Here is a 14,350-nt window from a genome sequence, read left to right on the forward strand (position 1 = left end):
CTGCCTGTTATGTCGGCTGTGCTGTGAGTCATCAAGTTCTTTGTTTCTGGCCCAGGAGTCTCTTGTCTTCTGCCAGGAACTATAAGCTGGGCAGGCTAACTTACTAACTTTCAAACAGGGTCAAATGTCAGACCCTTTGCAGTTCCTGCCAGTTCTGTGCATTACCCCTTCTCCAGGGTAGGGGGCGGCGGGGGGGCAGAACCTGACACATAGTAGGTGCTTGGGAAACACTTGCTGAGTGAATGAAAATACAAAGGGCACCTCAAAGCAAGTCAGTACAGCCAGCTGGCTAGGAAGCTTTGATAGTAACTACCTTTCATTTTTCCTGTCAGTATCTAGCTTAGATGACTCCTTGGAAAACCTAAATTCTATCTCTTTAGCTTTTGGATTGGACAATATTTCTCCACCTTCATTTTGCCCTGTGCATCACTTCCTTGCGTGAAAACACTGTCAAAGTAATTTGAATGTGTGGAGCTCTGTGAATTCGTTCTTACTCAGTGCCATGGAGCACCAGCCACAGGAAAGAGCAAAAGGGCTTCAGTCATCTGCGTTCCCCCGACCACTTTGGATGGCTCAGAATTGGGCTATAGGAACAAACTTTCTTTTGAGGTTTACAGTGGCCTCAAAGTTCCTTAAAGAAGGGGAGTTCAGGTAAGGGGCGGGTGTGTGTGTGTGTGTGTGTCTGACCATTGGGTGGGTGTTGTCCATAAATCAGGGGAAACAGGGGTTCCTCTCTTAATCCCAGCTATACCCACAGGACATCCAAGAGCTGGTGCCCAGGAGAGGCTTAAAGCTCCCGTGCCGCCTCCCTTGGGGGGCGAGGTAGGGGCTGCACTTAGGAAGGAACGGCTGGTGTTGGGGCACCTTTTCTGGGGTGCTCCTGGAGACCCGAGCCTGGATCAGAGAGTTCGGACTCGGCTGGCGCCGGGTCCCCTGCCTATCCCAACACCCTTGACCTCGCAGGGCTGGCCTCCTCCGGCCCAGGTTTCCTCCCGCCGCCTCCTCGCGCGCCGCTCTCACCTGGCCTGAGGAAGAAGCCCACGCCTCTTCCTCTGCCAAGAAGCCCTGACCTCCGCCCTGCCGCCCTCCCGCGGAGTCTCCAGGCGACAGCCCGCAGCCCGTGTGCCCGCCCGGCCTTTGTAAGAACGTCGCCACGGCAACGCCATTATGACGGCCGAGCTGGGGAGGGGCGTGGCGTGCGCGGCGCCCGAGGATGAGGGGGAGGTGCGCTGGCAGCACCCGGCCAATTACAGCCCGCTGCAGCGCTGCGAGCCCTCCCCGACCTGCCCCCTAGAGGTCCCCAGCCCCGTTTCCAGGATGGGGAAACAGGCTCAGTGTTCACAGAAGTAGCTCCAAGTCTTACAGCGGGGAAGGAGCAGACTCGAGAATCCTTCCTACTGACCTTAGCTCTAGGCTCGGTGCGTTGAGGAGGGGGTGGTCAGGCGTGGGAGGGTAATGGAGCTGAACCACGAGAAGCCTGGAGGTTGGTCCCCCCCGTCCCACCCGAATCTCTAGTTCTCTCTGTTGTGGAGGAGAAAACAGAGTAAGCTGGGGGACCATCACTTCTGGGGATGGGGGTGGAGATGGGAGATGGGTGCGGTGGAGGGAACGCTTCTGAAAGAATGGAAGATTCTCCCACGTGCTAGGGAAGGGGTATTTACAAGCCCACAGCCTTACTGTTCCTGTCCTTCCCTGTCAAAACTCGCGTTTATTCATTCATGTGTTCTTTACTTCTACAAACATCACCTGAGTCCCTACAAGGTCAGACGGTGGCCCCAGTGTTGACCTGGATCAGATCCTTAAGAAATCCCCCCGCACCCCCCATGGGCACGGGGCTGGGGGGATGGAGCGTGTGGAGAAGACATGCAAATGCCAACTATCTCCCCTCACCCCATGTCACCTCTTTTCAGATCAGCCCCTTCTGTCTGGGAGCAGAACAGACCTGCTGACTACCTACAGAATGCCTCATTTCCCTGGCAGGAAATGACTGACAAGGTGCCCCAAGACAAACTCAAAATATTCACCTGAGAAAGATGAAAGATGGCAGACTCCACTCTAGTCAATTAGAAGAAGATATAAGAGAGAAAAATCATGGAAATCGATATGGGATGGAATATATGGTAAAGATGCTCCCACATGCCTAGAGGCTCTTAGAAATGCACATTCCCTGGCACAGACCTCAGAGATTCTGATTAAGCAGCTCTGGAGCATGGTCCAGGAATGAATTTGTTGCATTCTTGCAAATTCCTTGTGCATTTGTTAAAAGCTTGGCAAAACCTCAGGACTTATTCAACCCTGCAGTTGAATCGCAGAGCCCTCCCAGCACTTGTCCCTAGAAATCTCTTCCAGACCCTCAGTCAGCCTGGAAGGTTCTGCCATTCGACCAGAAAGACCTTAGGAATGTATGAGGAGTGACCACAGAGGCCGGGGCCCTGAGTGGTAACTTCAGAGGAACAGAGAGGGTCAGGCTCAACTCTCCAGGCACATTTCTGCCTCAGGGCCTTTGCAGTTACTGTTTCTTCTCCCTACCAGGCACTTCCCCCAGGGATCTCCTTCAGCTCCTTTAGATTTTTACTCAAGTATCACCCTATTTAAAAGGGTCTTGGAATTCCCTGGCGATCCAGTGTTTAGGACTGAGTGCTTTCACTGCCCGGTTCGATCCCTGGTCGATCCTGCAAGCCCCATGATGCCACCCAAAAAAACAAAACAAAACAAAAAACACCCCCCCAAAAACATGAAGAACAAAACAAACACCTCACTCTATTGCTCTTCCCTTCATCTTACCACTCCTCTAACATGCTATTTATTTAGTTTCCTTCTCTTATTTGTTGTCAGTCTCCCCACTCCCAACTCCCCCCTGCCCCCAACTTAAGCTCCATGAGGGCAGGGATTTTTTTCTCTTTTGTTCACTGCTGTATCACCAGTACCTAGAACAGTGCCTGAATGAACAAATGAGTGAATGAACAGGGGCAGCCCTTGCCACCTGCCCACAGCCTTGCCTCCTACTCTTGAGCTGCTGAGCTGAACTGTCCTTACCCCAGGACCTAGGCTTCTGTAGCCTTGGCCCTCGCCAGCCCCACCCCCATCTCCATGCTTGTCTTCAATGTCATCAACATGAGCACAGAACAGCAACCCTGCTCACTGCCAGCCAGACCCTATGGAGCCCATTCAGGCCAGCCTGGAGCCGGAGCCGCTCATGGCCCCCTGATAGGCTTGGGAGAGCATATGTTGCCATTAGTCCATCTCTCGATGAGGAAATACTAAACGCAGAACAAAGCTGACATTCAGGCTCACTGGAGCAGAAATTGCCAAATCTTGATTGGATCCTGCCGCTCCCCACAGGATGCCACAGTCATGTCAAAGGGTGTGTGAAAGTCTAAAAACCCAGTTCCATGTCATCCACTTAAATTTCAAAAACAGAAACTAAAATACCCCAATAACTCATGGCTTTATCATAGCATGTCCTGGGCTGAGCGAGAGTTGTACTTTGCGATGATGGGGTGATCAAAATACTGCACCTGGGGAATTCCCTGGCGGTCCACTGGTTCGGACTTGGTGCTTTCACTGCCATGGCCCGGGTTCAATCCCTGGTGGGGAAATTAAGATCCCGCAAGCCACACGGCATGGCCAAAAAAAAAAAAAGAGGTTTCTAGCTTATATGGGCTCCTTGGTGATGCCTGTAATCAATCAATCTTATTGAGCTCTGGGTGGCTACCAAGGCTGTACTGTATCTCAATCAACATCAGGATGCTGGTGTCTGAAAGGCCTGGGTCCATGTCCCAGCTTTGTCATTCCCAGCTGTCCTCCTAATACTGGAGCGAGTGATGTTAACTCCGGGCTTTCCACCCGCAGGGCACTGTCCCAGTCCTTCCTGTGGATCATCTCATTTAATCCTCACCATAACCTGGGGCAGTAGGTGTGTATGAAACACCTGGAACAGGGAGCTCTGAAGAGAAATGCTCAAAAATGTCGTGATGGGTATTATTTCTATCACATCACTCCCACTTGAACAGGAAAATAAGGCTCAAGAGACATGGAGGTATGTGACCAAGGTGACACAGCCAGAAAAGGATTTGAATCTAGATGACTGTGATGGGAAGGTATTTTCCCCGGGGACCACAGGTGACAGGTGTCACAGCCACGAGACACCCATGCTCACCACCTGCTTTCCCTCAGCCCTGAACAATCTGGGCTTCTGGCTGTCCTGAAGTTTGGGCAGTGCCTGCAGCAAGAGGGGGAGGGAGCTGAGGCCAAGAGGGCGTAGCTGGGGCTTGCCAGGGACCTCTCCTGCCACCCACTGGGCTTCTTTCCTGCAGGACCTCTGCCCCATAAAATCTCATTGGGCCACAGTTACCTTCCCTGGGCTGTCCTTGACTGGGAGAGCCCATCCACTGTGCCCCCTCCCGAGATCTGCTTGTTGTCCCCTGCATTCCAACAAGAAATGAATGCTGGCCTCCTGCCTGGAAGAGGTAGGGAGCTTGCCCAGCCTTTAAGGGGTAAGAGAGAGCCAGGGAAAGAGCTGGAACAGGAGAAAGGGAGTGTAAAAGAGAGAGAGAGCTCTCGAAGATCAGGAAGTAGCTAAGCTGTTGAGTAGGTGTCAGATGGGAGAGCAAAGGGCCATTGGAGGCTCCACAGTCCATTCATAACCTGACGCTATGGGCTAAGGAAATGCAGGTTTTTATACACACACACACACACAGGTTCACAAAAATAAATTCAAACCACAAAATCACAGCTGGTCACTGAGGCCTTCTGCAGCCGTGCTCACCCCCTTCCCCTGTCAGAAAATGAGAAATCACCCAGGTGTTTTCTCAGATAGAGACAAGGCTGGTTGGGACATTCATCTCTTGCAAATCAGAGCTTTGCCGGGGGCTTCCCTGGTGGCGCAGTGGCTGAGAATCTGCCTGCCAATGCAGGGGACGTGGGTTCGAGCCCTTGTCCGGGAGGATCCCACATGCCGCGGAGCAACTAGGCCCGTGAGCCACAACTACTGAGCCTGCGCGTCTGGAGCTTGTGCTCTGCAACAAGAGAGGCCGCGATAGTGAGAGGCCTCTGCACCGTGATGAAGAGTGACCCCCGCTTGCCACAACTGGAGAAAGCCCTCGCACAGAAACGAAGACCCAACACAGCCAAAAATAAATAAATTAATTAATTTTAAAAAATTAAAACAAAAACAAAAAACTACTCTCTCTAAAAAAAAACAACAACACAGAAAAAAAGCTTTGCCAGGGAGGTCAGTCTGTATGTTCTGTTTGAAAACTGCAGATGAAGGGTGCTGATCCCACCTCTGATCGGCCTGGTTTCGTTTGTTTGTTTGTTTTATTCTGTCTGTACCTCACTTCTCTCACCTGTAAAATGGAGGTAATAACAGCATTGACTGTAAAGACCACATGGGTTAATATGTGTGAAGTAGTAAACTGTGCCCGGTACCACAGACTCCTTCTGTGAATGTCCGCGTTGCTGTCTGTCTCTTTGCTTGTTTTTGTTGCTTTCTTGATGATGTGGGAGGACAGCACCATCTCAACCCAGTCACAGCCATCCTGGGGAGAGCTTTGATTTGCATCGTCTCAGTCCCAACCCAGAGCAAACTTGACCTCAGAACACTCGCATATCATCTTGCTTGTTGCCCAGGGACCTTTCTGGGTGTGGGTGTCAGAGGCAGGCTGAGCTCCCCTGATCGCTGCTAGAGGGATTCAGAGAATCCAGCTGGTCTCTGTGGGGTGGCACCTGCAGGACAACTCCATAAATTCGACTTGCAGGCATCCAGGCAAATCAACCTCCACTACTTCTTTTTTTTTGAGATTAACAATGAACCATTATGAATGAGGTGAACCAAACTAGCTAATATTTATTGAGGCTTGTTAGGTACCAGCTGCTATGCCATGCACTGTTTTATTTAATTCTTAGCCCAACCCATTTTACAGAAGCGGGCTCAGAAAAGTCAAGTAACTTGAGCAGTTACAAATCTTGTAAGTGATAGGTCCAAGATTCGAACCCTGGCTGTTTGACTCCAGCATATTGTCATTTTTGTAAACTTTTGTTTTCAAAACATAATCTACATCTCGAAAAGAGCACAACTGATAAGTGTACGCTTGAAGAATTTTCACAAAGTGTATGCACCCACCCTAACCAGAACCCAGAACAAGAAGCAGAACATTACCACCCGCCCCCACCCCTCCGAGAAGACTCCCTGTGCTCACTTCTGGTTAGCCCCTCCCGCTTGTCTGACTTCCAATCATAGATTAGTTCTGCTTGTTTTTGAACTTCATGGAAATGGAATCTTACAGATTCCATTCGCTGCCTGGTTTCTTTCACTCAACTATGTGAGGTTCGACCACGTTGTCTGATGTAGCTGTGGTTCATTCATTCTCACTGCTGCATTGCTTTACACTCTGTTATCTATTCCTGCAGAACAAATTATGGCAAACTTAACGGATCCAAAAAACACACACTTATGTCACAGTTTGTGTGGGTCAGGAATCCGGGCACTGCTTAGCTGGGTTCTCTGCTCAGGGTCTCTCCCAGGCTGCAATGAGGGAGGTGGCCAGGGCTGGGGTCTCATCTGAGGCTCAGCTGGGGAAGGATCCTCTTTCCAGTTCATGTGGTGGTTGGCAGGATACAGTTTCCTGAGGGTTGTTAGTTAGTCTGAGGGCCTCACCTCCTTGCTGGCTGTTAGCCAGAGATCCTGCACTGTTTCTTGCCATGTGGGCCTCTCCATAAGGTGGCTTGCTTCATCAAAGCCAGTGAGAGTCCTTAGAGAGAGTCTCCAGGCAAGATGGAAGTTACAATCTTCTGTAACATAATCACAGTAATGACATGCCCATCACCTTTGCAGCATCTACTGATTAGAAATAAGGTACAGTCCTGCCTACTCGCAAGGGGAGGGGACACAGAGGTGTGAACACCAGGGATAATTGGGGGCCGTTGTGTATGCCTTTTGGTCTGCACATGTGCACATATCTCTTGGGTATATATCTAGGAGTAGAATTTCTGGGTCCCACATACGTCCCGCTTTACGAGATTCTGCCAAACATTTTTCCAAAGTGCAAGTACCCTCTACACTCCCTCAGCAGGCTATGAGCTTCCCAGTTAGAGCACATGCTTTCAATACACTCCTCCCCTCTCTCCTTACAGAAGGGGTGTTTGAGCTGGGGCTCTTCGGGACGACAGGTCCTAATTCTGGGCCCATGTCAGAATCACTGAATTCCCGGGCCGCTTCGCCAGACATTCTGATCATTTGAGGGCTCAGATACAAACTGGAAGGTCCACTCCATAAGGCGAGGATCCCTGTACCCTTGGTGCCCGGAGCAGTACCTGGCAGCAGTACCTGGCAGGTACCAGGGAGCTGGCACTCAATAAATGTTTTTTTGATTAAGTGAATGAGTTTAGGAAATATTGTTCAAGAGATGGGCCCCAGGGCGGGTATAAGCTGCTTAAACGGGAAGGAAACTTTGTTGTGACTGAGGCTGTGTTCATTTTTCTGGGAAGAGGGCTCAGGACCTCAACCAGGTATGTCCCCAACAAAGGTTAAAGGCCGCTGTGATTGGATACTGTCCGGCTTAGGTATTTTATCACATGAAGAAAGAATTGGTCCCGGGGTAGGTGGCATGGGAACTGTGGACAAGGTCCCATGGTCCTTAGAAGTAAAAAGCGAGACAGTACTTGCCTGGGGTGGCTCATAAACTGAGACCTTGCTTGTTTTGACCTTTGACCCATGGTAGCTCTTTTGGTACATCTAGCCACTGCCTGGCCTCTTGGGACCCTCCCTGTGTCTGTCTGTTGAACAGAAAATTCCAGAAGGCCTCGGTGCCCTGAGTTTCCATCAGGGGCAAGCCAACATGAGCCCTAGCTTTTGAAAAACCCCTTTCAATCCATAGAAAGCCTCCCAGTTTATCTGGTTTGAGATGACCTCATCCTTTGTCACCTTCTCTCTTGTTTTCTGGAGGTTGCTCAGCGTCTTGCTGCTCTCTGCATTCTTTTCTCACGTGAACAGTGCACCTATTTTGGGCATTTTGTCGTTGTTGTTTTGGGTCATTCCCATCACACATTTTTTGTATTCCTTTCCAGTTAGATCAACCTCATGCCTCTCTAGACATTTCTTCTCAGGTTTCCTCTGAATCATTTCGTTCGGTCTAAATATGTCCAGTGTTTCCTCCTTCCTCACTGCACTCCACATAGACCCTCTCTTTTCCCCGGAATAACTGTTCTTTTCTTTCGAATCCCTGACCCAAATCCTCATCTTTCACCATGTTATCTGACTTCTCCTAAGAACTGATTGTTTTTTGAAACTTAAGCCTCAAATATCATCCCTTCTAATCTGCGTCTGAATTTGGATCACGGTCAAGAAGCAGGCGAGACAGGAACGTGGCTGGGTAATTAGGATCCTCAGCAGAAGGGCTGAGTGTTCATCGGGGGGTCAGAGGGGCCTGGGGATGGAGGGAGAGGTATCTTCTTCTGCCTCGGGTAGGGCTTAGGGTGGGGTTGTCAGGAAAGCGCTAAGAAAAAAGGACCCATTTGACTTGAGTTCTGAAGGAAGAGTAGGATTTCCGGAGGTAGAGCAGGGAGAGCAGAGGATAGTCCAGGGAAGGAGCAGTGGGAATGGAGGCTAGAAGATGAGCCATCAGAGATGCTAGGGACAGGAGTACAGAAGGAGAGGGGTGGCCAGGTGCTGAGACCGCACACTGAAGGTCCATGGTCAGCCTTCAGATATGTTTGTCTGGCTTTCCCAACGTGTTAAAAGACTTTTAATTAGTTGCTGAAGGAATAGGCCTCCTTCTGTGGAGTGACAGAGAAACCTATTCAAATTGTCTTTAGCATGAATGCAAATTCACTGGTTACCAAAAATGAAAATTCTAGAGGGAACCTCTGGGTTCAGGCTCAGATGATTTCATGAGGCCTTGGCCTCTCTCCAGCTCTCAGGGATTCTTTGTACCATGTGGACCCAACCTTAGACAGAATCTCTGTATAATGGTCACAAAAAGGCGGCCGAAGCTCCAACCCTTACATCTTCTCAGCTTTAAATTCCATAGGGAAGTATAGGAGTCTTTTTCCTAAGCTTCCCCCAATGGCCTCACTGCTTCTCATTTTCTCTGGGTGGGTCACAAGCCCATTCCTGAGCCAATTATTGTGGCCCAGGAGACTGCTCTGATTGGCTGAGCTTGAGCCAACATGCCCATCCCTGCAGCCAGAGGTGGAATCAACAGCGTCTCTGAGAAACTGGACTGAGACTAGGAGAAAGGTGTTGTCCCCAAAGGAGGATCATAACGCCATAATATTTTAGAAGAGGTGAATTGTTATTAGGTGACGAAAACCAGATGTCTACCACAGTAGCCAACATGTACAGATCATTAACATCTGGATTTATGCCTTTTTTTGTGAAAATGGGAATATCTGGCAATACCTGGACTCTCTTCTTGTATATAGATCAACAATCTGCTGGGGATGAGTAGAGGCTCCCTCTTTAGATACAGCCTATGTTCTGCCTGCCCAATGCACTGCTCATATTTCCTCTCTGGCTCCTGGAAGCACTTGAATTTTTATTGCCAGCATAATTTGATTCTGTAAAGAAATCTGTTTTTCTCACCAGAATGGAAGAGGCAAATGTACAGGGGTCAAATAGCTCTCCTGGGCTCCCACAAACTCCTGAGGACAAATGCCTGGCCATTTTTAATAGTCTCATTCCTTGCTCATTTTAAAAGCCTTCTTTAAAAAAAATATTGAATACATAGTGATTTTAGAATCTGTTATCTGATAATTCCAACATCTGAAGTCTTTGGGTGGGAGTGGCAGAGGGGTGGTGTCTCAATGTCTTGTTTGTTGTGTCTGCTTACTCTGGCTCATACTGACTTATTGCTTGGATGTTTAGTAATTTGACTGTGATCTCATTCTTGATTGAACTTAATCTGTGGGAATCCTGAGGGGTCTGATTCCTGGCTGCTTTTCTCTCGGAAGTCTTTTTTGTTTGTTTCAGCTGGATGCCGGGGATGCTAATAACCTCTGAACACTGACATTTATTTCCTCAACTTGGAGTTTTCCCACTGAATACATGGAGTGTAAACTTGAGCCCCAGACCCACGTGGTTACAAACCTTCAGGGTGATCATCATCATCATCAGTATTGTGGCCATTATTAGTTTTCCCCTCCAGAGCCACATTGAAAACTACAGGTTTTCATAGGCTCTCCTTTCTGAAAGTCCAGAAAAAAAATTTTTTTAAGCCCTCCTCTTGCCAGGGTGTGGAGCATCTTTGAGGGTGCCAGCTTAATACAGGCATCTTAGACTTGGTTAGCTCATCTTGCAAAGGCCCAAGGCTTAATCTCCCTTTTCCTGCACTTACTAAAGGCAAATGGCTTCCTCATTTGCTTATGCTTTGGTTGTAGCTCACTCTGTTTGTGTGTGTGTCTGTATGTTCCTTTGAGATTGCCTACATAAAAATTCTTTTTTATTCTGGGATTTTGGAAACACACACAAAACTAGAGAAGCCTGCGATTAACTCCATGTATTCATCATCCAGCTTCAACATTTTCCCAGTGTTCTCTCATTCTTTTTTCTTCCTTTTTGAGTTTTTTTCTAGGTTAATTTAAAGCAAGTTGTGTCATTTCACCCATAAAGACATCCTAACTGAAAGGACTTTTTTTTCCTTTACATTATCCCCGCCTTGACATGATCACAGCTAAAAATACTTATAATCATTCCTGAATATCATCTAATATTCAGTCCATGCTCACATTTCCTTGATTCTCTCAGAGATATCTTTTTTACTTTTATCTTTGTTAGAATCAGGATCCAGACAAGGTCCACACATTACACTTGGTTGTTATGTCTCTGAAATGTCTTTAATTCTGTAACAGCAACACCCCGCCCCTGACCTTTGTTATCCCCCAGCCACTGATTTGTTGGAGAAACTGGGTCTTTTGTCCTGGAGAACATTCACATCCTGGATTTGGCTGATCACTTCTTCTTGGTTTCAGTTAACTTGTTCCTCTTTTCCCCATGTTTCCTGTAAACAAATAGTTAGATCTAGAGGTCTGAGGAGATCAAAGTCTTTTTTTTGTCCAGACGCCTTCATAGGCGGTACTGTGTGATCCATCCTGCATCACACAGTGAGCACATAATGTCTGGTCATCCTGTTTTTAACGATATTGAGATTGAATGGTAGGTCCAGTGCTAACAGACTGAGCCATCCATTACAAAGTCCCCAACGGCTTTTTTTCCCCCAATAATTAACATTTTTAATTATTCATTATGGTAAAATATACATAATATAACATTTACCATCTTAACCATTTAAAAATATACAGTTCGGGCTTCCCTGGTGGCACAGTGTTTGAGAGTCCGCTTGCCGATGCAGGGGACGCGTGTTCGTGCCCCGGTCCGGGAAGATGCCACATGCCGCAGAGCGGCTGGGCCCGTGAGACATGGCCGCTGAGCCTGCGCGTCCGGAGCCTGTGCTCCACAATGGGAGAGGCCACAAGAGTGAGAGGCCTGCGTACCGCAAAAACAAACAAACAAACAAAACACACAAGTGGCACAGAGAAAGCCAGAATCTTGAGAATACCTGGGCCCAAGGAAATCTTGGAAGATAGTGAGTTAAAGAGAATAGTGAGGATAATGACGATGGTAGGAGAGGGTGAATGCTTTGTGGTCCTATGTACTAAGGGTTTTGTATACAAGCTCCCATTGGGAAGGCTACGAGCTAGGTGCCATTTTTATTCTCATCTTAAAGAAGAGGGATCTGAGCTAATTAAGCAGAGGGAAGGTTAGGGGCTTTTCCTGGCTGAGACCACAAGACAAAGCGGTGGTCACGCGTCCTAGCCAGGACTTGATTGGCTGGAGATTTGATTGGCAGGAGAGCTGAGCGGCTTCTCCTGCCAGAAGCAGCCGGTGCCCTTCAGCCTTTCTTCCACTTCAAGCCCTGAGAAAGGGCTTGCGTGCTTCCCAAGTGGCAACTTCTGTGCATTTAAAAATTTCCTCTTGAAAATCCCAGCCTTAGCCCATTCACAAAAGGTATCTGGGTCCTTTCTTGGCCGTGGCCTAGTCGTATTCACCAAAGAGAAGAGCGCGTCCCATAAGAGCTGGCGGCTTTGGGAGGACCGGGGAAGGCGTCAGCTGGCAGGAAGCTCCCTGAAAGAAATAGAGGAATCCCCACCCATCCATGAGCTGCCTATTCTTCCCCCTTAGAAACGGGGCTTGTGATATGCCAGGCACTGCAGGCATTTTGCCATTTAACCCTCCTGCTGCCCCACGGAGTAGGCCCCTTGCTAACAGTTTTGGTTGCTTTTGTTGAGGAACCTGCGATACAGAGGTCAAGCCACTTACTCAGGGTCATTCGGGGCAGTGGTGGGGCTTCACCCCTATTTCTTTGACTCCAAATCTGGCCTCTGAACTCTGAGAGACACTGCCGGCTTCTCGAGTGATGTGGGAAGTGGATTCGAGTGAGCACGGCCTGGGCAGCGGTTCCCGTCCCTCTGCCACATGGACAGAGCCACAGACCCAGTTCGCTGTGAAGGCCCAGCATCTTATACCAAGTCTCATTTTCACAGCCAGAGATATTAGTGTGGAAATAGGACTTTTGATTCTTGAAAGGTCTGCTTGGTGAAGAGATGGTCAAACATTAAAACTACAAACTCCATTTTTTTTGGGGGGGGCAATTCTGAAGCTTAAGATGTGTAATTTCATCTCAGTGCTTCAACCTTGCCACCTCTGTGAACGGGTGAAGAGTTTCAAAGTTTCATACAGGAGGCTAAAAAACTAAGGCTCCTTGTGAAAATACTAAGTGTAAAACTTAGGAAAGAGGAATTCTACTTTCTGTTCTTTTCTGCTTAAAGACAACGAAGATATACTCCCTGGAAGGAACGGATGCCAAGACAGATGTATACAAGTGCCCTTTAGGATCCAGCAAAACTTTCAAATGTATTATTGTTTTCTTCCCGACAAACAGGGATTTCTGACGACATATTAACAACAAGCCTGAAATGCAAACCTGAGTCCTGGAGTGAAACCCCCAGGAGCAATGGTGCGATGTATCCAAGGGGGCCACCCTGGTAAGGGAGACACAGAAGGAGGGGGTGTGGAAAAGTGAACATGGGCGGGGGAGGGCAGCAGGTGGGGAGGGAATCCTGTTTCTGCCACTTAGTAGCCAGGGAACGGTACCCTCTGTCAACTCACCTTTCCCCTCTCTCTAAGGGGCTGACACTTGCCAGCATCCCTTGAGGGTTGATGGGAGAGATGAAGCATGTGCAGTGTGGAGCAGGTGCCTGTCCCTTGGTAAGTCTTTCCCCCAGTTGTGAACTCCACGAATTTGAAAGCTTCTAGCTGTAGCTCTTCTGGGGACCCTGACACAGGTTCAGCTTGGCCATTTCAGACCCTTCTCGGCTGAGGGATGTCCAGCGCCAAACAGGCTGGCATGTCCCTTGCGTTGTGTGTGAATGATGCAGCCCAGGAATAATGCATGTGAAACCTCATTATGTAAATCCTCAGGTTTTCAGTACATGACAATGGCTTTTTTGGGGCCCTTCTCTGTCCCATTCTGTGGTCTGGTGTCTCTGCTTTGGGACCTAGTCTGCCAAGCCCTGGGGGCGGGGGTGGGCACCTTGGGGAGGGGTGAGCTCTCCAGAGGGCACATCAAAGGGAAAGTCACAACTCTGTCACTGGCCCAGCTCTCCCTGGCATTGCTTGGTGTGAAAGGAAACTGTCCTCTGCCTGAGGCAGCCCCATGTCACACACAGACTAAGGCCTGTGATGTTTAATTCAGAGCAGTGAGCACTGGAAACACTGCATCCAGGCTCCCTCAGAGCAGGACAGCCACTTTTCATTTCTGGGGCTCTAAGCCAGAGAGCCTGCTGTCTGGAAACCTATTGCCTGGAAGGTTCGCAGGATGGAGGGCAGGCTTCTGCAAAGAACTATCTGACCATCACCTCCTGGTTGAGGAGAAGGGCACCCTTCTATGACCTTGGCCTCCTTAGAGCTCATGCAGGCAACAAACACACACATACAAATACACACACATGCAAACACACAGCACATACTCACATGTACACACATACACACAAGCATGCGTATACAAATACACAGCCCCAAGTCAGAAAGACTGGCGTACTATTCTGGCTACTCAGAAGAGGAAACCCAAATCTTTATTCTCAGAGAGCTTATTCCTCGGTGTATCCCTGGCACCTGGCAGAACAATGAAAATCAGAAGCGCCGCCTTTAAAAACACTCGGGCTGTTCACTCAACTAATTGTGGTCATCTTTTCAGGAGGCAGGGAAGTCAGATCATGATGCTGGACACCCTTAAGCTCAGTACAGTGCTGTGTGTCAATTATGTCTCAATAAAACTGGTAGAAAAAACAGTTA

The 14,350-nt window shown here is 48.7% G+C and overlaps 1 protein-coding gene across 1 annotated transcript in view; it reads right to left on the reverse strand.

The window, feature by feature from the left end:
- Positions 1 to 8,620: 8,620 nt before the first annotated feature.
- The window catches only part of LOC309808863 (forkhead-associated domain-containing protein 1-like), a gene marked incomplete at both ends in the record, with an annotated part of 86,468 nt that continues 80,738 nt past the window's right edge, over positions 8,621 to 14,350 (reverse strand). Inside the window, one exon of the mRNA XM_082629440.1 lies at positions 8,621 to 8,629. Within this exon, the coding sequence (XP_082485566.1) occupies positions 8,621 to 8,629 (9 nt within the window). The remainder of the gene's footprint in view (positions 8,630 to 14,350) is intronic.

The sequence above is a fragment of the Mesoplodon mirus genome, assembly GCF_964341445.2.
Source record: "Mesoplodon mirus genome assembly, chromosome: 7".
Taxonomy (NCBI): Eukaryota; Metazoa; Chordata; class Mammalia; order Artiodactyla; family Ziphiidae; genus Mesoplodon; species Mesoplodon mirus.